At 49.9% G+C, this 23,110-nt stretch overlaps 8 protein-coding genes across 8 annotated transcripts; 3 read left to right on the top strand and 5 right to left on the bottom strand.

Moving 5' to 3' along the window:
* Positions 1 to 422: 422 nt before the first annotated feature.
* On the bottom strand, positions 423 to 1,793 carry GGI43DRAFT_85806 (mitochondria fission 1 protein). The gene is made up of 3 exons (XM_083210422.1): positions 1,199 to 1,793; positions 1,019 to 1,112; positions 423 to 948 (listed from the first exon to the last, which is right to left on the bottom strand). Exons 1-3 carry the CDS (start codon positions 1,222 to 1,224, stop codon positions 619 to 621), a joined length of 450 nt encoding a protein of 149 aa, XP_083059107.1. The 5' UTR covers positions 1,225 to 1,793; the 3' UTR covers positions 423 to 618.
* Positions 1,794 to 2,058: 265 nt separating this feature from the next.
* On the top strand, positions 2,059 to 3,100 carry GGI43DRAFT_428406 (kinetochore-associated Ndc80 complex subunit SPC24; the record flags this gene model as incomplete). The annotated part of the gene is made up of 2 exons (XM_083208959.1): positions 2,059 to 2,085; positions 2,151 to 3,100. The coding sequence occupies 2 exons, from the start codon at positions 2,059 to 2,061 to the stop codon at positions 2,721 to 2,723; spliced, it is 600 nt and encodes a 199-aa protein (XP_083059106.1). The 3' UTR covers positions 2,724 to 3,100.
* A 165-nt stretch (positions 3,101 to 3,265) lies between these two features.
* On the bottom strand, positions 3,266 to 4,024 carry GGI43DRAFT_385044 (uncharacterized protein; the record flags this gene model as incomplete). Its single annotated transcript, XM_083203599.1, has 1 exon — positions 3,266 to 4,024. The coding sequence occupies one exon, from the start codon at positions 4,022 to 4,024 to the stop codon at positions 3,266 to 3,268; it is 759 nt and encodes a 252-aa protein (XP_083059105.1).
* A 1,099-nt stretch (positions 4,025 to 5,123) lies between these two features.
* Positions 5,124 to 6,875, top strand: GGI43DRAFT_408500 (TatD family). The gene has a single exon (XM_083206366.1). It carries the CDS (start codon positions 5,501 to 5,503, stop codon positions 6,833 to 6,835), a length of 1,335 nt encoding a protein of 444 aa, XP_083059104.1. The 5' UTR covers positions 5,124 to 5,500; the 3' UTR covers positions 6,836 to 6,875.
* An 84-nt stretch (positions 6,876 to 6,959) lies between these two features.
* GGI43DRAFT_85978 (uncharacterized protein) lies at positions 6,960 to 9,558 on the bottom strand. The gene is made up of 4 exons (XM_083210423.1): positions 8,805 to 9,558; positions 8,521 to 8,606; positions 7,665 to 8,456; positions 6,960 to 7,570 (listed from the first exon to the last, which is right to left on the bottom strand). The coding sequence occupies exons 1-4, from the start codon at positions 8,893 to 8,895 to the stop codon at positions 7,085 to 7,087; spliced, it is 1,455 nt and encodes a 484-aa protein (XP_083059103.1). The 5' UTR covers positions 8,896 to 9,558; the 3' UTR covers positions 6,960 to 7,084.
* Positions 9,559 to 11,275: 1,717 nt separating this feature from the next.
* GGI43DRAFT_85679 (uncharacterized protein) lies at positions 11,276 to 12,799 on the bottom strand. The gene is made up of 2 exons (XM_083210418.1): positions 12,652 to 12,799; positions 11,276 to 12,588 (listed from the first exon to the last, which is right to left on the bottom strand). Exon 2 carries the CDS (start codon positions 12,304 to 12,306, stop codon positions 11,452 to 11,454), a length of 855 nt encoding a protein of 284 aa, XP_083059102.1. The 5' UTR covers positions 12,307 to 12,588; positions 12,652 to 12,799; the 3' UTR covers positions 11,276 to 11,451.
* An 858-nt stretch (positions 12,800 to 13,657) lies between these two features.
* GGI43DRAFT_385040 (Zn(II)2Cys6 transcription factor) lies at positions 13,658 to 16,450 on the top strand (the record flags this gene model as incomplete). Its single annotated transcript, XM_083203598.1, has 6 exons — positions 13,658 to 13,978; positions 14,469 to 14,499; positions 14,569 to 14,620; positions 14,698 to 15,413; positions 15,542 to 16,243; positions 16,362 to 16,450. 6 exons carry the CDS (start codon positions 13,658 to 13,660, stop codon positions 16,448 to 16,450), a joined length of 1,911 nt encoding a protein of 636 aa, XP_083059101.1.
* A 3,327-nt stretch (positions 16,451 to 19,777) lies between these two features.
* GGI43DRAFT_85725 (uncharacterized protein) lies at positions 19,778 to 20,544 on the bottom strand. Its single transcript, XM_083210419.1, has one exon. The coding sequence runs from the start codon at positions 20,424 to 20,426 to the stop codon at positions 19,971 to 19,973; it is 456 nt and encodes a 151-aa protein (XP_083059100.1). The 5' UTR covers positions 20,427 to 20,544; the 3' UTR covers positions 19,778 to 19,970.
* Between the last annotated feature and the right edge of the window lie 2,566 nt (positions 20,545 to 23,110).

Here is a 23,110-nt window from a genome sequence, read left to right as displayed (position 1 = left end):
TCATTCCCTACACGATTGTCACTTTATGCTTTCCTTGAAATCTATGTCAGGCAGAGATATGGCCGAAAATACCCTGCGTCTCCCGTCTATTCCCCTCGACATGCCTTCAGATGGCTTCAGTTATCTGTCTGGATGGAACAGCGATTGCGGATTTGAATTTGGCTGGAGCAAAATGGACGGCTGGAGGAGGGTTGAAATCAGCAACTGTTGTATTTTAGTCGTGTGATTGACGTCTCAACACACGACGGTATGTCTAGGCTTGTTTGTCGTAATTTCCTAGCTAGTTTGATTTTACTCTCTCTATTTTCCTTTTTCTAAAACATTATGGCTTGTAAGCTCGTGCGAGTGAAGATGTGACATGTTCCCAGCCCACACAAAGTCTTGACCCGTGTGTCAAGAGCGCCTCGCTAATATTTGGAGGCTGCGTTGTAAGAGCAGAGAGAAGAGCGTCTGGTTGTTTGTTTGAAGTGATTCCGCTAGCTAGCTTACATTCGTCTCGGCATTCTTGTTTGAAATCTCTTTCTGTTTTTTGCTTCGTTTATCATTTTTTTTTTTTAACTGTTTATATCCTTTTAGTCCTTAATTATTGCGTATAAAATATGTGATAGTCGTTATGTTTCACCTCCGTTTCGCGTTCCGCAGCAAGAAAGCACCAACGACGCCAGCGGCGATGCCAATACCGCTAATGATGGCGACGCCCAGGAGGCCCTCCTTGGCGACCTTGTCATCGATGAGCTGGCGCAGGTCGGTGGCCTGGAGGTTGGCGGGCTCCTTGTCGAGGAGGAGGTCGTTGTAGCGGCGGGCTTCGCCGTAGTTGCCGAGTTTATAGTTGCCGAGAGCGAGGTAGTAGAGGCATTCGCGGCGACGCTCGGGGGAGACGCGGAAGATGTCGGAGAGGAGACGGACGCCGAGCTGCTGGTCGTTGCGGTTGTTTGACTTGACGAGGCCCTTTGAGAAGAGTAAGAATAGAGCGGACGCGCGATTATAGAGAAGGGGGAGGTGAGAGGGTGAGGCAAACCCAGGCGTAGTTGAACTTGGTTTGGACGCCGACCATTTCACCCTCTTTTTCGAACTGGGCGCGCAGGACGCTGAGCTCCGAGGGGTTCAGAGGCCTGGAGACATTTGAAGAAAATGGTTAGATTATGATGCGATGGATTTGTACTTTGTACGGCGCGCAGAGGAGAGGAGGTTTACGAACGTCTCTGCATCGAGGGCGTCTGTCATGTTGAAAGGCCAGTTAGCTGTGGCTGTTCTTCTATGATGCGTATGTCGCAATGTTACTGGTGAAACGCAGCGCAAAGAGAGCGAGCGTTGCGCCGAGAGCTGTAGGCTGGAGAGGGAAAAGGCTAAGGAGGGTCCGTCTTACAGGGGAGTTCTGTGACCATTTTGCTAGGATTCCGGGGCACTTTTGTACTCTATACGATGCGGCGCAAACGAGAGCTCGCTTTCTTTGAGCTGAGGAGACAAAGAAAGTAGAGCAGCAAGGGAGGCGCAAAGTGGCGACGATTGCCGAGGTCGCTTTATTTTCGATCGAAAGACGAGGGAAAGAACTGCAAAGAGTATTATTCGAGAAGCGAGATGGTCGGAGGTGAGGGAGGGGGAGGAAGAAGAAGCTAAAGAAGTAGGATGCAAGGGAGAAGAAGAAAAGGCGGTAGATTGAATGGAAGAAGAGCTGATCGCTTAATCGCTGGCGTAGGTATGACTTTGGTTTTGGCCTTTTGGTCTCGTGAGTTTGCCAATGAGGCTTGGCTTTTGTCTGGGAAAGCAAGCTTGGCTGCTGAAAACGTGGCTGAAGGGTGTGGCGTAGCTGGAGGGGAGATGACGTTGGGGGACCTGTGGCTTGTTGGCGGAGCGGATGGTCGTCCCGGGAGACGGGCTAAGGATGGACCTGTATGGGGTTGCATGTTTGGCTGGAGAAATGATTCGCTTTTCATCATTGTCGATTTTTTTTGGGCACCTTGCGTTTTGTGTTTGACAACGACTAATTGCTGTTGAACTGCAAGCAATAAGAAGAAGACTCTTCGGAGATATTTCCCAGTCTCATAAACAACCGCCACAATGCTTCTCGCCGAGGATCCAGCTACCGTATGTTTTGCACAAGAACCATCAAGCAAGAATCAGAATATTTCATGCTAATCCGCGCCTCACAGCTCATCCACCACACCATCAACAACTTCAACATCCAGCCCGACAAGCTCGCCGTCGGCCGCATAGGCGAATCGCTCTCCACGCTGCAGCAGGCCCGCGAGCTGCACGTCCGCGACTCCGACTCGACGCTCAAGAAGCTTTCCCGCCAGCTCAACACCATCAACGCGCAGCACGACGAGCTGCTGTCATCGCACTCGTCCGCCGATCACGCCTCGACCATTTCGCGCCTTGACACGCACAAGTTCCGCGTCGCAAAGGCTGCTTCCGACGCAGAGATGGAGGCTGAGCGGCTGGCGCAACAGGCGGCTGATTTGGCGGCACGACTGCAGGAGCTGGAGCTGCAGGGCGTAGAGGGGTCGGAGGAGAGTCGGAGACGAGATCCTGTGGATGATGAGGTGCTACTGCGGCTAAAGGTGTATCGCAGCTTGGGGATCGAGATTGAGAGGGACGAAAAGGATGGCGAGTGGGCGCGGGCGGTGATTAGGAATGATCGGAAGGGGGATGTGCATGTGGTGAACATGGATAAGAAGTTCTCGCGGTACTTTTACGCGAATTACTTTTGGCAGTCAATCTGATGGATAGATATGAGCTTTTGGGTTTATTGGCTGCTTGTTTCTTTGGTTTTTGATTTGGGAAGATACCATTACGAGGAGTTGGAAACTGATTTTGATTTGGACATGCGGCGTTGAGGGCTATTTGAATACATATTTTGGAAACCATGACCATACTCAACATTGGAAAGTATAAAGATATATGAAGAAGAAAAAAGAGTATATTGAAGTCCATTTTGGCTATGCCTACGGCAAAGAGAGAGAGTGATATAGAAAAAAATCACAATGTAATGTTACAAATTTGCAAACTGCAGGCTCATGATCCTTTTGCTACTAAACGCCAGTTCAATATCCCCACCCGTACCGTTGCGCCATGATACTCGATTGGAGTATAAAATCATCATCAAACCAAGATGTTTTCATCAAGGATAAAAATAAAAATGAATGGCATAAAAGCCATTCGCAGTCTGGTAAGCTTTTTTGGCTCTGAGCCATTCCACTTTCCCATATTCATTGTCATCATTAAGATAGTCATACCGCTTTGTCTCCCCTAAATATCAAGAATACTAAGCGAGATTTCTTTTGGCTGCTTTGGAGTATGTCATCAGAGGAAAATATCCATCGCTGTGATTTGCGCTCGACCCGAGACGCGGAGCTGCTGACGGTGCTCGGACCCTGGAGCTGTTTGGCGATGGCGTCGTCAAGAGCATCTTCTCGGGGCTCCGAGTACGACCCTTCATCATGAGAAAGCCGCTCTCGGCCGAAGAGCTGGTCGGACCTCCGGACAAAGTGCGGCGGTGATTCCTGTCGTGCGACCGATCATGCAGCTCGGAGCGAGAATTGATGGTAGTCCAGGCGGCGTCATCGTCATCGTCGCCGAGGCGCCACCCGCCAACGCCCTCGAAGTCTCTCTCGGCGCCGACGCTGGGGATGAGGCCGAGGCCAATGTCGCTGCCCGGCGTGGTGGTGCCAGCCGAGTAGACGGAGCTAGGCCTGCGACGGCGATGCCTCTTGAGGAGGGTTGATGATGCTGAAGGGCTAACGCTGTTGGCGCGGCTGTTGATGGAGGAGGACGAGGATGAGGTCCGTGGAGGCCGGAGATGGTTCTTGTTTCTGTTGCTGGTGATGAAGCCGCTGCTCTCGGTGAGATGGGCAAGGGACTGCGACACTAGCGATAGCGCGATATCGAGGTAGACAACGAAGACGCGGAAGATGAGGATGGAGAAGGCAAAGGTGGTGGTGATGCCGGCGAAGATGGCGAGAGGAATGGTGGTGATGAGGAGGAAGGGCACGACGCAGGCGTAGAGAGGATTGAGGAGCGCCATTTGAGAGAAATTTTGAATGTGAATTCTTAATTGGATGGGCGCAAGTGGATGGGTCATGACATGGCTGAGGTCGTTGCTGTGTTTGATGTTTTGATGAAGTTGGTATTGATCGTCGTTGGTGAGGTGAAATGCTTAATGTCTTATAAAAAAGAGAGAGCAGAAGCACGCGACAGGCCAAGACAAAAAAGTTTATATAGCAAAATCAAGAAGCCAAAAAAGGAAAGAGGAAAATTCCAATCAAGCCGTTTGGATTATGTATGTAAGACGAAGCGCAAAAAGGGAGGTGCGATAAGAGAGCATTTAACAAAGGCTGAGAATCTGAGACGGATCTGAGCAAGGGCAGTATGGAGAAGATAAGTATAAAAAAAACCGGCAGTGGGTCAAACAAGATGTCAGCAAAAAAAGCGATAAGTTAGTAGGTCTTGTCTACCTAGAAGAGGAAAAGGAAAAAAGGAGGGGTGGCGAAACGGCGAAAAAGAAAGCTCGGTTAAGTAGCCTAGCATGCGGTTTGGAAACTGGTGGCTGCTTTGGATCTTGAGGGTTCATTTCGTGGGAGGCGTCTAGGTGTGTGTGAGAGTCTATAATCTATGGATGGCTGCTGCATACTAAACTGGAAGCCTGTTTTGGCAGCTCTAGAGTGATAGCAATAGGGAGAGAGAGAATGGGGTGAGTGGGTTGCGAGTATCACATGTTTGAGAGCAGCCGGTTGGCCGGATCAGATCCCCGCTGGGCTAGGATGAGGAGCAAGGGTAGCTGATACGTTGATGCTATGATACTATTTCGCCTACTGTCACTGCTACGGAGTTGGAGGGAATTGACAAGACGAGATGGAGGGTAGAGAGAGCCAATGGATGGATTGCTGCATTGCATTGCATTCGTTTAATCTATCATCATTCATGTGGTGCGGGGAAGCGCCAGCCAGCCGCGGCGTGGCTTGTGGCTTGCCTATTGCTTATCCAGGGCGGGTATGAAGCTTTCGGCGATGGACAGACGGACATTAGGCCCTGAGTCATTAATGCTGATTAGACATATGTAGCTAATGTATCAGTAATACATGCATGACAGTTCCCCGGATGGGATCTACTAACTAATACTGAATCGTATAACATAGCTTATATACTGTATATACAATGGACAGCACTATAAGGCTGGATTTCAATTCGAGATCGGTCCAGAGTGGGTCGCCGGGAGACCGCTTCTCACTCCCCGCTTTCTCCACCAAACTTCTCGCCTACTGTTAGACTCTCTACAGAGGATGGTTCACGGCTCAAGCACGTTTTGATGCACGACATGCAGCTCTGCTCGCTCTGCTGTCTCACTTGGACGACGCTGGCTCGTGGGTAATTAATAAATGGGCGAGCTCGTAAAGGAGAGTTACACACGTCGGCTTTGTCAGATTATCCACTTTATTTCAAACGCTCAAATTTTGGAAACAATGAGCATCCGTGCTTGAGTCAAGACAGAGCCTCACTCACAATGTGCCAACAACACCAAGGCCAGGCCCACAATCGGGCTGCCGCCGCCTCACCCCAATCAGATGCCCGGCCTCACTACGATGACCCTTTTCCATGGCATCTCGGCGCCTTTGACGCTCACTGCCATCCCACCGATACCATGGCCTCGATTGCCTCTCTCGCCACTCTGAACGCTCGAGTTCTGACTATCATGGCTACCCGCTCTCAGGACCAGCATCTCGTTGCTGAAGTAGCAGCCAAGCATGGCATTTCCGATTCAGATTCGCCTTTGAATTATGAAAACAACTCAAGTTCAGATTCGGGTTCTGTTGATCCGGCTAGCAAAAAAGCATGCAAAGTCGTTCCGGCCTTTGGCTGGCATCCTTGGTTTTCATACCAGCTCTACGATGACACTGCCTCCAATCCCACATACAACCCCCCTAAACCCGAAGATTCAGACACATCAGCTACAGAAGAGGCCAAGATTGCTCATTACAAGGCAGTTCTCGCGCCCACTCCCAAAGATCCATCTTTCCTCTCTTCTCTCCCACCTCCAACCCCTTTATCGTCATTCATAGCATCAACTCGCGAATATCTCACTTCTTTTCCCCACGCTCTAGTTGGTGAAATAGGCCTCGACAAAGGCTTTCGTCTCCCCCAACAATGGCTCCCCGACGACGCTTCTTCTCGAGACGAGGGCCTCACCCCCGGTGGGCGGGAGGGCCGGCTCCTCAGCCCGTACCGCGTGCAAATGCAGCACCAGCAAACCGTCTTGCAGGCGCAGCTGCGGCTCGCGGGTGAGACGGGCAGAGCAGTCAGCGTGCATGGGGTACAAGCTCACGGCGTGCTGTATGATACAATAGCTGCCTGCTGGAAGGGCCACGAGAGGAAGATCTTGTCCCGAAGAGAGAAGAAAAGGATCGCTCCCGGGGCCGAAGAGAGCAGCAGCTCAGACGATGATGACGACAATGAACGGGAGAAACGAGCGGGAGAGACTAAGAAAAAGAAGACGGCACTCGGCAAACCCTTCCCACCGCGGATATGCCTCCACTCATACAGTGGCAGTGCCGATACCCTCAAACAGTGGTTCCATCCCGCAGTCCCCTCTAAAATCTTCGTGTCCCTCTCCACGGCAGTCAATCTAGGCACCGATGGTGGCAGGACAAAACTCGACGGCGTCGTGCGTGCCGTGCCTGACGACAGGATTCTCGTCGAGAGTGACTTGCACATGGCGGGCGAAGAGGCTGAGGCGATGCTGGAGGGCATGTATCGGCTGGTGTGCGAGATTAAGGGGTGGGATCTCGAGCAAGGGGTTAGGACGATAGGAAAGAATTTTCAAGAGTTTGTATATGGTTAGAAATAGCAGGTTCTACAATGAGGACTTTTCTTTTTCAAAAATTATCATTTAAACTTTCTTTTTATTAAAAGTAATAGTAAAATTCTATAGATATGTTGTCGGCAATACGCTTGCTTAATCCTTGCCCCTTGGTTGTATATACCACGGCCTAATCAGTTTGTAGTTTTTTTTTCCCTCTTTTAGTATTATTATTATGTATTAATGGCCTTTTTCGGCTTCATTTGTTCCCAATCTTTCATGTCGGTTTATTCAATTCCCATCGGGTCTCTTCTCGTCATTCATTTCCCTCACATCATCATAAGCTGGAGGGCTCACGTCTTCGGTGATCCTCGGTGGTAGTGACTCGTCTCTCCTCGCAGCCCTTCTATCTTCAGCAGCCACCATGTCGCTGACAATAGAGGCTGCCTCCTGGAAAGACGCAAGCTCGTCCTCCATAGAGGTATCCTCCTCATCTCTTGAGTTGATCAACATGCTCGTCTTTTCGTTTAATTCGATGTGTTTGGTGCGGAATAAATCTCGGAAACTACAAAGGAAATCTTTAATGCTTTGCTTGGCGCCGGCTCGGCGGGCTTGCCTTTGGCAGCGGCGTTGGGTTCGAGCTTCGCGGCGGTGTTGGCGATTGCTGAGGTTTCTCGCCTGGCGCGCGTGGGTTCGCTGGCGGATGGATCGGAGGACAAAGAAAAGCCCCAGGTGGAAGGTGAAGATGATTGCGAATAGGGGGAAGTAGGTGACGTGCTGTTTAAAAGATAGTTAGCTTCAAGCCTTCTCTTCGAAATTTCCCCTGTAGGGAAAAAAGAAAGAGGGAGAAAGGAGGGCGGGATCTACTTACTCTTCGGGCATGAGCTGGTACTAGCCGGGTAGAGCTGGTCCGATCGCGGTAATAGTAAAAGTGCTGGCCTCCCGAGCCGTCTACTTGCATGCTCACAACGAGATCGTTTTCTCGGTGATGAGGATAGCGGTGAGGGTGGCCGTGGTGACGATGGTGATGTTTCTCAGGTAATCCAAGCACAGAGTCCACCCAGTGCTCCATGGTGCCTCGGAGAGTAGAAGAGGCGAGCCTGGCTGTTTGATAAAAGGAATGCAAGTTCAAGGCCGGCGTTGAAGGGTTAATTCCTAGCCCGTCCAACACTTTTCGCTGCTTGACTACGACGAGTTCTCTGAGCTCGTGGATCTGCTGCTCCATGGATAGGATGCCTTTGATTTCGGCTTTGACCTCGTTGTCGACTTCTGTCAGACCGGTGATTTCTTTTACCTTCTCCAGAAGTTTCTCTTGGTCGAGCCGAGTAGGCGCATGGCCTTCGGTTGTGTAAACAACGGAATCTCCTCCAATGTCGTAGACCTTGACGGGGGTTCGCTGTCTAAAGCTAGTGAAGAAGGTCGTCTCGGGAACGGCCTCTCCGTCCAAAGACATGATTGTCAACGCCAAGTCTTGATCCCAGGGCACCCGTCGTACGTGCTCCTTGCAAGTGAAGTTCCAGCTCGCAGTGACGGTGTGTCCGTCCAGCGAGGCGAATGTCCCCTGGCCGGTGCCGTTGTCATCTTGGGACAACAGAAATCCGTCGATTCTTACTTTGGCATCGTTACAAGCTTCTGAAGATTCTTGGATGTCAAGATTGAAGACCTTTTACCATCGTGAGTAATACTATTCCATTAGATGAGCCACGGCTTTGATTTTATCTCCTTACCAGTGTTTGATCGGTTGTCTCTGCGTTCTTAGAACCGCTCGAATCAATAGCAACAGCGACGGAAAAGGCTGAACTGGTAGGAGCACCTATTCAAGATGATAAGAAAAACATTATTAGTACAGGTATCGATGAATGTTGATGCTTGATTCCACGCATGGCCCCCCGTCCGCTTCGGATAGGGTACCCAGTCTAAGCGTCTTCCTTCATCCTCTTTCCAAACTCTTTCTTCTCTTTTTTTTCCCTCTTCTTCCACATGGACGTAATTCATGATGGCTTATACACACCTGTCGATGATGTCGGATCCACCGGTAGAGGCCTCGCCAACGCCGCCGTTGGCGCCAGAATGAGTGTCGCTGCCTTGCCGAGGCCACGCATCGTGTGGATTTGTAGGCAACTATTATCGGGCGCCGCCGTATAGTATACTCCTCTTCGTCTAGTACAAAACAACAACAAACTACCAAGACCCAAACAAAACCAGAAACAAAAAAAGAACAGATAAGTGGGAAAGAGTTTGCAAACAGAATAAGCTTAATAAAGAAGCCTAGAATCCTGCTCCGCAATAATGCTTAATAAAAAAAAGATACGACGTGAGAGACGCGCGTCGGAGTACGAAAGCAAAAGCCTTTTTGGGGATGGCAGCGAATGAGGGAGTGTGAGAAGGGAGAGGAAGAGGGAGAAAGAAGCGGCTCTTTTTTCGCCTATTGAGGCCGCATTGGATTATACTTGTACAGACACGAGCAACCACGGCGCCTTACTAGAAAAAGCATATGATGCTCCATCCTAGCTGGCATTAAAGCCTCCCTTGGGATTGACCAGTCCATGCCGTTAGCAAAGCCGCGCGGGACTTGGGGGGAGGCGCAGCGGGCAAAGGGACTGAATACGGGCACGCTACAGGCGGCTTGAGACAGATATTACGGGGTCCTGTAGGGCGGTTAGCACGACCTCGTGCGCTGGAGTTACAGCGTTACAGCGTCACAGCGGCTGACGATGGGCCTGGGCCTGGGCCTCCGGTACCTACATATTGTACAGGCCCTTGTGCGGACTTGTCAGCACTTTGATTTTGGATTTGGACGAGCGTTTTGAAACGATGCGACATCTCCGCGCTACCAGCACCAAAAGCATCATCAACAAAGCCCAATCTGGATGATTACTGACCAATGCTACGCAAGTCTATTTCCTCTAATCTCCTTCTGTTCTTGCGGTGCAAATCACCGCTTTGGCCAGGGCTACTAGAAGCGGCCGAACACTAGGAGAAGCAGGTCTCAGATGCCGCAACACTACTACCACTAACCTGATTACTTTAGCAGCAACAAGATCGCTCATCTCACCTACGTCTATGTGCCTACCCTGCTTTCAATCATGTAGGAGCAACAGGCCCGCAGCAGGCTAACTACTGTATCAATCATCATGCCAACAACCAACTGTTCATGCCCTCGCCCTTTTCGGTCAACCTCCGTGGCGCCCTTCTGCAGGCATCGACTCGGCCATCCGAGCCTCCCTCGGACACACTATGCCATTAAACACGCCGTTTCTTACTCTTTCGAAAGGGACTAGACTATCTGCGCAAAAAGAGGAGAGCAATTGAGAAACATCAGGAAAGGACGGGAAATAAGAGGGGCCGATCACAGAACCTTGCCGACTGACCTCGTATGGATGGGCGAGGTCATTAAAGAATTTGGGCTGCGCACCCTTTTTTTGGGCAATGGCCCCATCTGCAGAAACCAGTCAGCGGAGTTTGACCCGGCGTTCGCAGAACTCTATGCTCGTACTTTGTTTCAGAGAAGGTGGAATAGAAGGAGAAGAAGAAAAACTCAGCGCAGGCCTCAGGTTTTTGTCTGTGCTTCGGGCATTGCCAGACCGGCCATCCCACCTGCTGCGCCGCCTCAACAAAAGAAGTTCCAGCTCGATCTCCGCCGACCGACAAGCCGTCCAGCCGTTAGCCGAGTCACACCAAAACCCACCACCTCCCTCTCTCACTCTGTCAATCTCTCCTTTGGGTAGTGATCAAGAGAACCGTTGGTCACCCACGGAAAAGGCGTGCCGTAGAGGGGCGTCTGTGCGCAGGATCTCCTTACATCAGTGTCTGCAAAACAGCCAGTGATAGGCGAGCCCGATTCAGCAGCTAACGCGCGACGATTGCATCAAGGGCAGAGCTACGTGTACAAGCATGTATGTGCTACGGGAGCACAAAAAAGAAGGGGGAAAAACCGCTAGCAGATTGATGCAATGGCGGTCTGCTTTGGGAAGTGCGTGAGCGAGCAAAGACTATTGCTGCTAGCACCGTTCGTCCCGCCGTCCTCTCCCATGCCGCCTTCGTGATCCGCGCTCAAAAGACGTCAAAGATGCGGCCGCCAGGCTCAAGCTGCATCTTCTAGCTTAGACGCACCGCTACTAGCTGAATGCCAAGCCACGGGCGACAAACAAGCTTCTTCCCAATACCGATCTGGCGTGGCGTCCAGCATCCTTACTCAGGAGCTTATACGAGGTGTCATCTCTGCGGCGGCTCCACAGCCAACCAGCTGCACAAGGCGGGATCGAGACATATTCTTCTTTGTCACGTCGCATTGCTAGCTCATTAGTTGGCAACGACTCGGTGGTTACAGAATACTCCGGTCCTAGTCCGCACTGCCTCAGCTTGGTAACTGTTGCTTATATTCCAGAAGAAACTGTTGCTAGCTGGATAGTCTATTGGTAACTGATGAAACTGACAACTGCACCAGTTGGACTACAAGTATCCGCATATCCGCCACACCATACTCCGCAGAGTGCTTTGATTTTATCACGCTTCAGTTGTCTATTTTGATCTACCTTTAAACTAGATCAAGTACAGACACACGGGACGTAGACTATCTTGTGGCCACTTTTTCGACAGATACGGGTATTGAGTCGTGGATTAGCGTGCACGCTCCTTTTCTTGCGGGTATTAGACCTCTACGGCCACAGCTCCGTTGTCTTCCACGAGATTTCAGATTCTGAGACCTCGGCTCTGTGGTTCCATCTCCTCGCTCTCTTGGGGTCTGACAGATCCACCTGGTCTATAGTCTCTGGAACAATGACCAACACTCGAAAATTCTTCCGTGCCAGCGCATCGTCGACATCTTCCACCTCCTGCCCCAGCCCCAGACCTGGCTCAGGCTCTTGTGTCATAGGAGTTCCCGGTGGCGGGTTTCGGAACGAACCTCTCATCGAGGGGCTCAGGTTACCAAACCATGCGGTAAGTTCTCTGGTCCAGCTCCACGCATCTTTCTGTTCGTCTGCACCACCAGCCCGCATCCAGGGTTGCAGGGCTGCTCTTACTGGCGCGGCAGCTTCTGACTCAATGTCCGGGCCAATAACATACGCCCGTCCCCGGAACCGCCACTGGGTGTTGGGGCTTTTCGCCCAGAAGACGGCTTCTACGGGACCTCCTATCGTAGATTGTGGCTCTGATGGTGCTGATGCTTCACGTCTGCTGCCAATGAGCTCGGGTACCTTTTCCATGCGCACGTCTGTTGTAATGGCTGGCAGGTCACTGGTGTAGACAGCCGGGTTCCGCGGGGCCGGATTCCTGGGATTGTCTGGCAGAGAAGCCCACATGCCTCGAAAGATGACGGTCCTGGCCCTAGGCTCAAAGTGATTGCCGTCCAGCGCATGGAGCGTGCTGAGGGTGAAGGTGGCAGAGTCCATCTGCTGGATGTGCGAGAGGAACGTAGAGCGCCATGGTGCCTCGCGGTTGGCCATTGTGTGATAGTTGAGATGGCTCAGAAGCTGTCTTGTGCGTCTGGCAGGTGTTGCAGACGAATTCATGGAGAAGCCACGTGGGGTTGTCTTTGAACGAGAACAACTGGAGGGGAGAATTAGTGAACCACTATCACCATGCGGAGGCGATTTTAGGAGCCCTGCGTAGACCCACTATTACTGGACTACGGCGTATTACACAAGCAACGGGACTTGCCAATCAATACCACGGGCTTTGATATATCTGAATTGTGACACGTCCAGAGGATTTTCTTCTGCTAAACAGGGAATCTGGCTATTTGTAATTTATTAGCCCGTTAAACCCGGCTTTCAATTCTTCGGCGTCATGCTCTGCGCGCGTTGCTGTAATTAATTGAAGCTAGCCAAACGGATCAATCAAATAGAGTTGCCTACCCTGGACAGAGGCTAGTAAATACGCGTTTAGCGGTCAAATAGTATTCGGTTTTGCGTAGCTGAAGAATGGGATAGCGGGAGATCATGGCGAATTGCATTGATTCTAATCTTGATGCTTCTAATTATGGTGCTGGTGGAATACTAATAAACCAGCCAGCATATTTACTGCCTAGGTACTAGTTACTATAGCTACCTAGTACTATAAGTACTATACCTGCTGGATACCTATTTGCCTGGTAAAGTTGCCGAATTAGTAAAGGAATACTCCATAGATGCGGCGCATTAGTTTAACCGAATGCGCCAAGTCAACGGCCGTAGATCCAGTCCATTGCCACGGCGGCGCCATGCTCGATGTCTGCAGTTGCCGCTGAGAGCGTGAGCGGATTAACTGTTGCTGCGGAAAGAGGTTCGAGCTTTGGCTTCAGCTCACCAGCCCCGGCAGCTTCGCCTTTTCTCTTCCCAGAGAGTTCCGGGTTAACAAAATACCAGCTAGTGTCCTGCGGCTGAGAGCTGGATTTCCCCCCATTTTCTGCATCTCGTCATCCAATCCAACGGCCGCTCCCACTTTTCCCGCTATTATTTGACTATCCGGCAAACCCCCCCAACCCCCTTCGAAGAGCGTGTTATTTCCAGCGCTCAAATCCGACAACCCAAGGAGGGATCAACCATTGAAAATCCAATCCCATTCCAAGCTCCGATTTTCCCACGTCTTATTCCCGGGCAACCAACTGAATTGGCGCCGCTGACACAGCAAAAAGACAAGCAGAAGGAGAGACAAACAGCAGGGGCCTCAAAGCTTGAAGCGTTAGGGGGCGGAACAGGACCAAGACAGGGCGAGGCTCACTAAAGGGAAAAAAAAAAAAAGCACCACGGGTTTGTCACAGGCGTCATCCCCAAAGGGGGCAAAGACGTGTTTGACGGAGGGAAACTAGTATTTGGGAAGGGGTTCTCTCGTACGATTACGCTGCGTTAGTTGGCATAAAGTGTGTGTGCGCGCGCAGGCCGGATGGATCTGGCGCTCTTCCAGCAAGGCCAACCAGGCCGCTCCATAGCCGTGGGACGTGGCCATGCCTTGACCCCCAGTTCCGTGTCCAACGCTTCCATCGCGTCTCCGGTGTCCGTACCCGGGAGTCATCATCTGCCGGGCATCGGCGGTAGCGGTGGTGGAGGCACCGGAGCCTTGGGTGGGCTCGACTATCGGGAGACTGTGTCCCACGATGCCGACGCGACGATGGAGGAGAGTCATGAGAGTGGGCCGCCCAAGAAGAAGCAGAAGCGGAACAAGCCCACGCTGTCGTGCCACGAGTGCGTCGAGCGGAAGACAAAGGTGAGTGAGTGTGCGTGTGCGACTCTGGCCTTGAGACAGACAGCCAATCAGTTTTATTCCCTTCCCTTGAGACTGTCTGCCGGTATGGAGTATCTGCCTTTCACCTTTACCCGCCTCCTTGACTCGTGTTCCTTTATACTATATCGCACGTCAGCTATCCGGTCAGTCTTATGGGGTCGTCTAGTTTGCCACAAGCTTGGGTGCCTGAAGCATCTCGAATTGCGAGTAGACACCTTTGGTCTGTTCATCTGCCAATACCCGTCCGGCTGTTTCATAATAAGATCCATCTTACCTCATTACCTCCATATAACACTTTATATCTACTTGGCACACACCACTGTACACATTGCCATCTCTCTATTCACTCTCACGACTATCACTTTCCCCATCTCTTTCTACACTTATTTCATCCTAGCCCATTTGGAATCGTTTCAGAGAGTAGTGCTTGGGTGTGTTACACAGAGATATGCTAACATCATATTCCCGGTAGTGCGACAGAGGTCGACCCCATTGTGTTGCATGTAAGTCAAGTCTTGCCTCTTCATACACTCCCACTACAGTTAGACATGGCTGTTGACCAACTCCTGTAGGCATCAAGCGGCAGACTGAGTGTAGATATGCGCATGTTGCCAACTTACTCGAGTGAGCTCTACCATCATCTCGCCCATCTACCATTTAAAGCCATCTAGAAATAGCATTTAACATGATATCTTGGATAGAGAGACGTCAAGGTCGGCTGCTAACGGGACCCGCATGACCAGGCCTCCCAAGAAGAAGTCAGGGCCTTCTGGAAAACTCCCAGTCCCCAATATCGCGGACAGGACTGTTAACAGCAACGACGATACTCCGTCCAGAGGCGCTGTAGCCCTCTCCACTGGCCTATTATCAAACGTTCCGTACTCCGTCGCCACTGCTAGCAATGTGTTTGGAGTCGGTTCGGAACATCCATTTGCAAACTACTGGACATGTGAGGGTGGCCTCGCGGAAGTTATCTCTGTTCTTCCAGAGAAGCTCCAGGCCGATATCTTACTTGGACGATATTTCGAATGTGTCGACCCGGTGTATCCCATGATTCATCGCCAGACATTCTATGCCGACTATGAACACTTCTGGCAGATGTCCCTACCAGAGAAGCAGCAAGTTGATGCCGCCTTTATTGCCCAGATCTTCGTCATGCTGGCTTTGGGTGCCCAGTTTGTCACGTCGACAACGCCAGTAGATCGGAAACAAACTGCAGAATTTTACGCTTCTGCTAGTAATCAAGCTCTCCGGATGTTTTCATATTTAAGCACAGCATCAATTCGGTCCATTCAAGCCATGGTGCTGATGACGTATTTCCTGATCAACGACAACCACGCTTCAGATGGTTGGGCATTTGCTGGGATACTAATACGACAAGCTTATGCCATGGGCTTGCATCGTGATCCCAACATAGGTATATCTGATCTTTGTTGCTTGAAATTGCTTTTTGACCCTATCTTTACCTCTCTATTCTCTTTCTATATAGTCATCTCCATTAGACGTTCTCATTACCTATCGAAACTAACTCGCCATACCATTTAGTAACTCCGGATGCCAGCCCATTTGAGAAACAGCAAAGACGCAAGGTCTGGCAAGCAGTCTTATTACAGGACACCTTCCTTACTGTACTCTTGTCTCTACCGCCGTCTGCCACGCATACCGATGTATCAGTGGATGATTTACTTGATCATGGATCATCCATTGCCAGTAGCGACCCGACTGATAACGCCTACATCCGAGGCTCCTGGACGCTAGCAAACCTGGTGCAGGAGACCATATGTTCGCCTCGGTCTCTTGATGTGCCCATTTGCACAACAGCGCGGCACAAGTCAAAACTGCTTGCCGACTTCCGAGCTGTTTACCGCTCTTTTCCAGACGTATTCCGCTCGTGGAACACGGAAAGCCTGACGACGTTGGCCGAGACAAACAAACGAGTTGTACGACAGACGCTATTTCTTACAAGCAACTACTTTCACAATCTCATGTTGGTCCACGCTTCGGAAAGCCCGGACGTTCCTGTCAACGCAAGGGGCACACTGGAGGCCGCACACGATGCTATCGGAGCCTTCTTCTTGCTATTCAACTTGCTGGAGAGCGAGGCTCGCGTGTGGTGGGTCTTTAATCACAGAGCCTTTCTTGAGGCGCTGTGTATTGGCAACGTCCTAAAAGAAGCAGCCAAAGAGCCTGTGGGTAAAGAACTACTGGCAAGAGACCCGTTGTTTGTTCGAGCCAAGGCAGACATCAGTAAGTGACAGCCGCCATCTCTCCTATCATCCCCAAATTTAGAGCCTTTTCCCCCCATTGTTCCTGAAGACTGCAAATTTTTAATGTCTAGTATGCTAATTATATATGACGTTAATAGCTCGGATGATACAGATCATGCAACAGATGGCCGAGGACTCCGAAGTTGCCCGGACCAGGGTACAGGTGCTGAGCCAGTTTTTGAGCTAATGCGCTGGGGGAATAGTTTTACGGAAACTTTATTGAGACGTCTCCTAAGTTTCCTATCCTTTATGCTTCGCTTTTATTCTTTTTGCTTTTTCACCCCCTCTTACAGAGCCTGGTGTTGGAGAAGATGTGCATTTTTTTTTTTTTTTTTTTTTTTTGGGTAAGCTATTTTGGCCACGGAACAGCAAGCACACTACTCGTGCTGGGAATTTTTTTCCTTCTTTATTGGCTACAAGTATATACATGTGGAACGTTAATTGCTACGGAGCAGATTTTTGAGGCTCTTTTTTTGGGTATTGTGTATACCCAGCGCTGCAATGGATATTTAATGATGCTGATAACAAATGAGTCAGCGCTCAAGGAGAGATTGTGCTCAACGGGATGAGACGCAATCCTTTATTGATTGGTATTACGGCACGCTTGCCAATAAAGGGAGAGGGGGTTTCTGATGGGTACTGGTCGCATGATCGCAGCCCGAAGTCACTGCGTATAGTTACATGGGCAAGACAGCCGTGCCGCAGTTCCCAGCTCGGGCAAACAGCCCATTCCAGCCGTATTTGAGGTCGGCGACTATTAGGCAGGGCAGGGCGCCAGACCACATGGCAGGCCTGTTGCGCCGAGCCTCTCTGAGCTAGGATCCAGGAGGACTCCACATCAGATCGAACAGCTGCTTTTCTTCTTCTCTTTCCGCTTGTATCTTATTTTTGTCTGACGCAGCTGTGGTGGGCGGGTACGAGAGTCAAGTACCTTGTACTACTGTATCTGCGATATATAGGTAGTACTTGGTGGGCTGAACAGGGATACATGTACCTTTTCTCGGGTCTTTTGCGGTGTTTACTTTATAGCTGTTGGGTGGTATTTCAGCAATGCTATTACGGGTATCATGACTATTTCTACTGCTGGTCTTGTGTGTAAAACCCGATACATGCATGGGCATGCGTGCAAGAAGGAAGAGGGGACGGAGTATTTGATCCAAAGAGTAAAGTGCAAGTATATGTGAATGTGGCCATGATAGGTGGACAAAGGGTGGGCAATGAAATCATTGCGTTGCTTTGCAGATGAGATGCCTCGTATATTAAGCCTATTGGGATTGCAGGTCTGGTACTACGCATATGCCATGCTACCCGAGAAGAGGGGGAGCGAGAAAAAGGACATAGAAAGAATGCTGCTCCTATCATGGCCCTGTGCTTTTTTCCGGGCGGGTTTTAATCCAATCTCATTTAATTTGATGTAAAAAGAATATTTGGCTGTTCGTTGGAGTCCAATGGATGATGCTTTTTCCCTTACCCTTTTTTTCCTTTTTTGGGGTTATCTTAGATGTGTCTCTCGATGAATCATGAGCTTTACGAGCGGACGAATGGCAGGCCGGCGACGTAGATATTTTGATCAAGTGTGATGTAACGGTGTGATGTATTCGTGCTCCCGTACCTGTTGTGTGAGGTATGCAAGCAAGACATTGCTACTGAAGCAAGGGAGGGCTTATGTGCATGTGTATCCATATTCAGGGATGTGATGAGCAACGAGTGATACATACAAGCATTATATGTGTGTGGTTTTTATGTTCTGGAACGAGACATCGTGAAAAAACGTGGCAGATGGTGGTGTATGGCTTCTAAAGCTGCCACTGCTCCTGGTACAGGGCTCGAGATTCCGATTCCTGTCCTTTGGGCGGAACGCCGTGAGACAAATCTTCCGAAACAACATCTCGGGGAGGTCTAGGGGGCTGAAAGAGGGAACGGACGAGGGCAGGGTGTTTCCGTATGTGGATGAGAAGTATGGACGGGAAGTCGAGTGAGGCGCCTTTTTTTTTTTTTTGCTTCTTGTATATTTGAAGAGCGAGTGGAGAATGATAGTTGCATGGGTTTGGCGGCACACCAAGTGTATAGGCTACGAGTAGCCTGAATGGATAGATTCTAGGGGCGCCCTGCAGATGTAATTAGTTGTAGAGCGTCGTTTCTATATTGGGTGGTATACGTAGCAGTAGTATTAAATGAAGTACACGTTACAGAAACAAAGAGGTGTTATCACGGTGGTGATTTGATATATTACACGTGCAAATGTATATATATATTAGAGAGAGAGAAGAGAGTGAAATAGGAAAAAGATGGCGAGATAATTTGCCATTTCTATCGTACATTTGCCAAATGGGGGAGACTCGCCGGGCATAGGAGAAAAAAGAGAGAAAAGTGTTATGGGGGGTGGGTTTGTTAGAGCTCATCATGCGATGCGACTTCCGTGTTGGGAAATTCATGTGATAATACGTGTAAATGTATATCCGTGGTCTATATATAGCAAAATATTATAAGCTGGCAGTATTATTTAGTGCGTAGAGATGAATATATTGGTAGCTTCGCTTGCTGTAGGGTGGGCGATTCAGACGAAACTTGCTACAAAATTACCAGCATACCAGAAATAGGATACACATAAAGGAAAAGGAGGCGAAGACGTGGAAAACAACGAGGCTGACGTGAAACACGGTCTGTAGGGTACGATAGTATTGGTTCATGTAGCAGCAATAACCACCTATCAACGGCGAAAAAAGCAAAGTATTAGCCGCGCGGTGATGGAAAGAATATTTCCTCTTTGGGACCTCGCGTTATAATTGGCGAGTCATGGCCTGGAGGTGAGATTCTGTGAAAAAAAGTGTTTGCCTGGCCTGGCCATAGGCGAGTGAGATATAGGTAATACTACTCGCTTGTGTATGTAGTGTTGGAAGCGAATGGCGGCGCACGAGTCGTGAAGAGGCTGCACAGGCGCAGCTTCTGAATAGTTTAGCTACGAAGGAATTGGAAGCTACTGCAGTCTAAGGCGGACGCATAGGGCCAACAGCGGAGATCAAATTAATTGTTCGGAATTCATTTCCGCATGTGCGTGCATAAACGCGGAATTTGGCTACTGAGATCAACACGGGAAGTACAGAGGTTAGGTAGGGAGTGTGTGTGTGACTGGAGAGACATGTAAAAGGAAACCCACAAATGGCGACAAGAAGACAAAATCCTTTTCAAGCAAAGAAAAATACAAACAAATAGAGGGGGAGAGAGAAAAGGTAACGGTACGAGGTACAAGGGCGTATTAGTACCACTCTAGCTAATATAAGGCGTGTTGCAAAAAAGGCCGCCAACAGACGCTGCCGTCGGAAATGGCCTGCGGGACGCATCCTGGCTCGATCAATCTAAGGTGGTATTACTGCTACCCACCTTGCTCCGTAGGTGCTCGGAGTGTGAGAGAGCGTGTAGGAATTGTGGGAATCAAGACTCTTTTAAATACGTACTTGTTACTTTTTTTATTTCCTGTTGATGCTTTTGTAGGTGGTTGTACTGCCACGACAAAGTTTGATGCGTAGATACCTGAACTCAGCCGCAATTTTCATCATATACGAGTGTTAATGCATGCGTGGGTCGTATAAAAGTAGATATACCTGCCGTGTAGTAGTATTTTTTCACAGGATAGTTGCCTTTTCGGGGCACAATATCTACTACTCGGGGCACGTGGCAGGAATCCTGCGTAAGAAACAGTAGACATGTCATGTTTTTTTCTTATTACAGTCTGTCCGTCCATACAAAGAGGCCGATGGCCATGATTTACGATGATGACGATGATGATGGCGGTTGATGATGGTGGTGGTGGTGGTGGTGGTGTGTAGGGCACAATCACAATCCAGCCTGAAAGCAGGTATGCGTTGTTCAGAGGCATTTGCGTAGGATGGATGCATGTAAGGCGCAGAAATCACTGCTGCCTTGTGGCGATGCCGAACGTGATTGGAAACAGAGCCAGCAATAGAGTTTAGTTTGTGCGGAATGGCGTCGGAGAATATGGGACGGGCCATTGTTAGTGTCGTGCTGACTCTGTTTTCTGCCCAGCCAGCAGCTGTTAGTTCGTGTGTAGTAGCCACAGTAGTTTGCTTTGCAGCAGCGCAGCAACACAGAAAACTGAGGGCATCGTGGTGCTTGCTCCTCCAATAACAGTGAAATGGCTTCATTTCTCAAGGCCCCAGAGGCCCATTTCCATCGCTAGCACAGCTCGCCAAGCTGCCCTAGCCCACCAAGCCACCCGCACTAGCATCCGCCATGATCGCCCGCGATGCCCACATTCTGGATGAAATCCTCCGTAGTCCAAGCGCGAGCAGGCAGACAGGCAGGCTTGGCTTGGAGAAGGAAGAATAAGAACATCGATCAGATCAAATCAAATCAAATCACGTCAACTCAGCATCAGAAATGGCTAAACGCCTGATTGCTGCGGCGTATGTTGGCCTGCGTCTGTATGCTCGCCGGTGTGATCTGAGACTTGGCGGCGCATCGGACATGTGCGAGTGTCCAACGCAGATGAGATGTTACAGGCACAGCTCATTCACCCCCCAAAAGGGGACGAGGCAACAACAACAAGGCGCAAGATACAGTAGAGGTGTGGTGTGGCCTTCATTCAGGTGTTTAGCGCCCAAAGCCCTCCTCTCCATTCTGCCATTCTACCGTCGCGGTTTTGCCCAGGCTTGGCAGCCTTTTTGATGCCCATGTACATGCTTCGCTGTACATGCTCGCTGTACATAGTACGAATTACAAGCCCATACCATACCATTGCACTCTCTTCCTTTCGAGCAGGGTGGCAAAACAAAGGCTTTAACTCCCCCCGGCACAGCCCTGGGAGCGTATCTCTTACCACTTTTGACATGTGCCGGGGCTGCATGCACGACAATCCACCGGGACCTGCCCTCTTGTCTTCTGTCACTCGCTCTTTGCTTTTGATGTTTGCTGTACTGTACTGTACTTTTGCAGGGCTCTGAAGGTGCAGGGAATCTCCATGTTCATTTCACAGGCGCGATCCTATCATGGGGGCCTTTTTCCCTTTCTTATTTTCCTTGGAGCGATATCCGGCACTACGTCGCCCCGTCTTTGTAGTTTACAATCTCTTTTCTTTGTGGTTGATTTCGATTTTCTACAACTACCGGGGGGTGGCCCAACAACGTAGCAAGTGTGGTAACTGGCATGAAGTTACATGTGTTTTTCTTCTTTCTTTTACACTGCGGATGCAAGCTGAGAGAGTCCCACAAGCCTCTGCTGTATGGTACAGTAGAACTCCATAATTCGTTCTCTTTTCTTCTTTTTGCGGTCCCTTCAACCTTCGGCTGCGGGACACCGGCGATTGCGATTGCGGATCAGATTGACAGTCGGCGTTAAAAAGAATGCGATTCAAGAGCAAAAGAGAAGGAAAGTTTATGATTCATGCTTGCATTGATGCGTATACAAGGTGTTTGTTGGGAGTTGCACCGTCTGTGCCGCCGAGTCCGAATCTGCGCCCTGTGCAAGTAATCATGGCCACGTGTAGTTGGTGGTTGGGCGCACAAGAGTGTGTGTAATGCCGGGCCATGCTCTCTAGATGGCAAGTAATACAGCTGCCTTGTCTAGACTCATTTTTTTTTTTTTCTTTCTTTAAGGTGCCTGTAAATAGCAAAAAAAGACAAGTTGCCTCTTTTGGCTCCCTCACCCATAAATCTCGTTTCGGCGTTACATGGTGGCATTAGGATGTAGGTAGGATAGCATTTGATATCACTGAAAAAAGATGACAGTGGTGCGTGAGCGGGTGTTTTAGCAGTGAGGCCGGCTCGGCAGTGTCTCCCGTTGCCCTGCTGCATTAGATTTCGCCTCAAACGCGGTGGCTGATGCTGACTGATGGACAAGAGATCGGTGGGCATGTGGGATGGTCCTACTCTGGCAGATGGAGAAGGCGATGGAGTCGTTGATACAGTCACCTCGGCATTTCGTCTAACCTTGTCTGTTCTGTTCCCACAAGGTGTCAAAAAATAACATCATTCAAGGCGGTCGCCGTTTCGGCTTTTGCTTCAGTGGACGAAGGGAAGAAAAGATATATAGAATGGGAAGGCGGAAGCTAAAAAAAAAGGAGATGTGCTCGGCTCGCTGTTTGCTCGCACTTCGTATATGGGGCATCGGACAGGCTTTGATAGGCTCAGGCCTTGTAGAAGATCCCCCTTTTCCTATTGGCCATCAGCCCCATTCATCGTAATCGCCAGGAATTGGCACTGGAAGCTATCCTCAATCTCTCCCTGGTCACTCTTTTAGCACCAAGAGAATACGGTAGCTATGAAACTCTCTCCCCCGCAAGAGAGCAAAGACTATCTTGGACGTCATTTCAATTTCAGCAACCTGCGATATTAATGCATCATTGAATAAGGTTTCTAGAATTAGGACCCCGCACGTTTCATCTCTGGAGCGGAAATAAAAAGCACACAAACGGCACGGCAAAGCATGGGTATTTGGGCATTTATGTAGCATTGGCAGGTATTAAGTATACAGGTATGGGTTGGCATTATCCAAACCCATCTGTAAGGCAAGAAATACGCCATTTCAAATCAAGGACCCCTTCGCATCCTTATTACCCTTTTTTTTTTTTTCCCTATCCCCAAGCCCTGCCATCAACTTTCGTACACGCCCTCGCACTAAATTGCCCTTTTTGATAAGCCCGACTGAGATCTTGTCGCTATTCTCGATTTCGAGGCCACGCAGCGAAGCTTCTTCCCGCTTGCGGAATTCGACGAATCGCAGGTTGTGGAGGACAGAATAGCGGATAACAAGGTTCGTTCTACTGCAGGCATGCAGGGAGCGAAAGCTCGATTGACCAACTACGAGCCCGACTTTGCACATCTATACGCAC

The sequence above is a fragment of the Trichoderma evansii genome (genome assembly GCF_050947405.1).
Source record: "Trichoderma evansii strain SZMC 28006 chromosome Unknown GGI43scaffold_14, whole genome shotgun sequence".
Taxonomy (NCBI): domain Eukaryota; kingdom Fungi; phylum Ascomycota; class Sordariomycetes; order Hypocreales; family Hypocreaceae; genus Trichoderma; species Trichoderma evansii.
The sequence above is the reverse complement of the archived record's forward strand: the minus strand, read 5'-3'. Positions and strand labels throughout refer to the sequence as shown.

Coding starts and splice junctions, on each gene's coding strand:
- GGI43DRAFT_85978 (XM_083210423.1), bottom strand. CDS start 8,895: ATGCGTGGCCTCGGCAAGGCAGCGACACTCATTCTGGCGCCAACGGCG. Junction 8,457..8,520: donor AGACAACCGATCAAACACTG/GTAAGGAGATAA, acceptor CGATGGTAAAAG/GTCTTCAATCTTGACATCCA. Junction 7,571..7,664: donor TACCAGCTCATGCCCGAAGA/GTAAGTAGATCC, acceptor TCTTTTAAACAG/CACGTCACCTACTTCCCCCT.
- GGI43DRAFT_408500 (XM_083206366.1), top strand. CDS start 5,501: ATGTGCCAACAACACCAAGGCCAGGCCCACAATCGGGCTGCCGCCGCC.
- GGI43DRAFT_85725 (XM_083210419.1), bottom strand. CDS start 20,426: ATGAAGCCATTTCACTGTTATTGGAGGAGCAAGCACCACGATGCCCTC.
- GGI43DRAFT_85806 (XM_083210422.1), bottom strand. CDS start 1,224: ATGACAGACGCCCTCGATGCAGAGAC. Junction 1,113..1,198: donor GACGCCCTCGATGCAGAGAC/GTTCGTAAACCT, acceptor AAATGTCTCCAG/GCCTCTGAACCCCTCGGAGC. Junction 949..1,018: donor CCAAGTTCAACTACGCCTGG/GTTTGCCTCACC, acceptor CTCTTCTCAAAG/GGCCTCGTCAAGTCAAACAA.
- GGI43DRAFT_85679 (XM_083210418.1), bottom strand. CDS start 12,306: ATGAATTCGTCTGCAACACCTGCCAGACGCACAAGACAGCTTCTGAGC.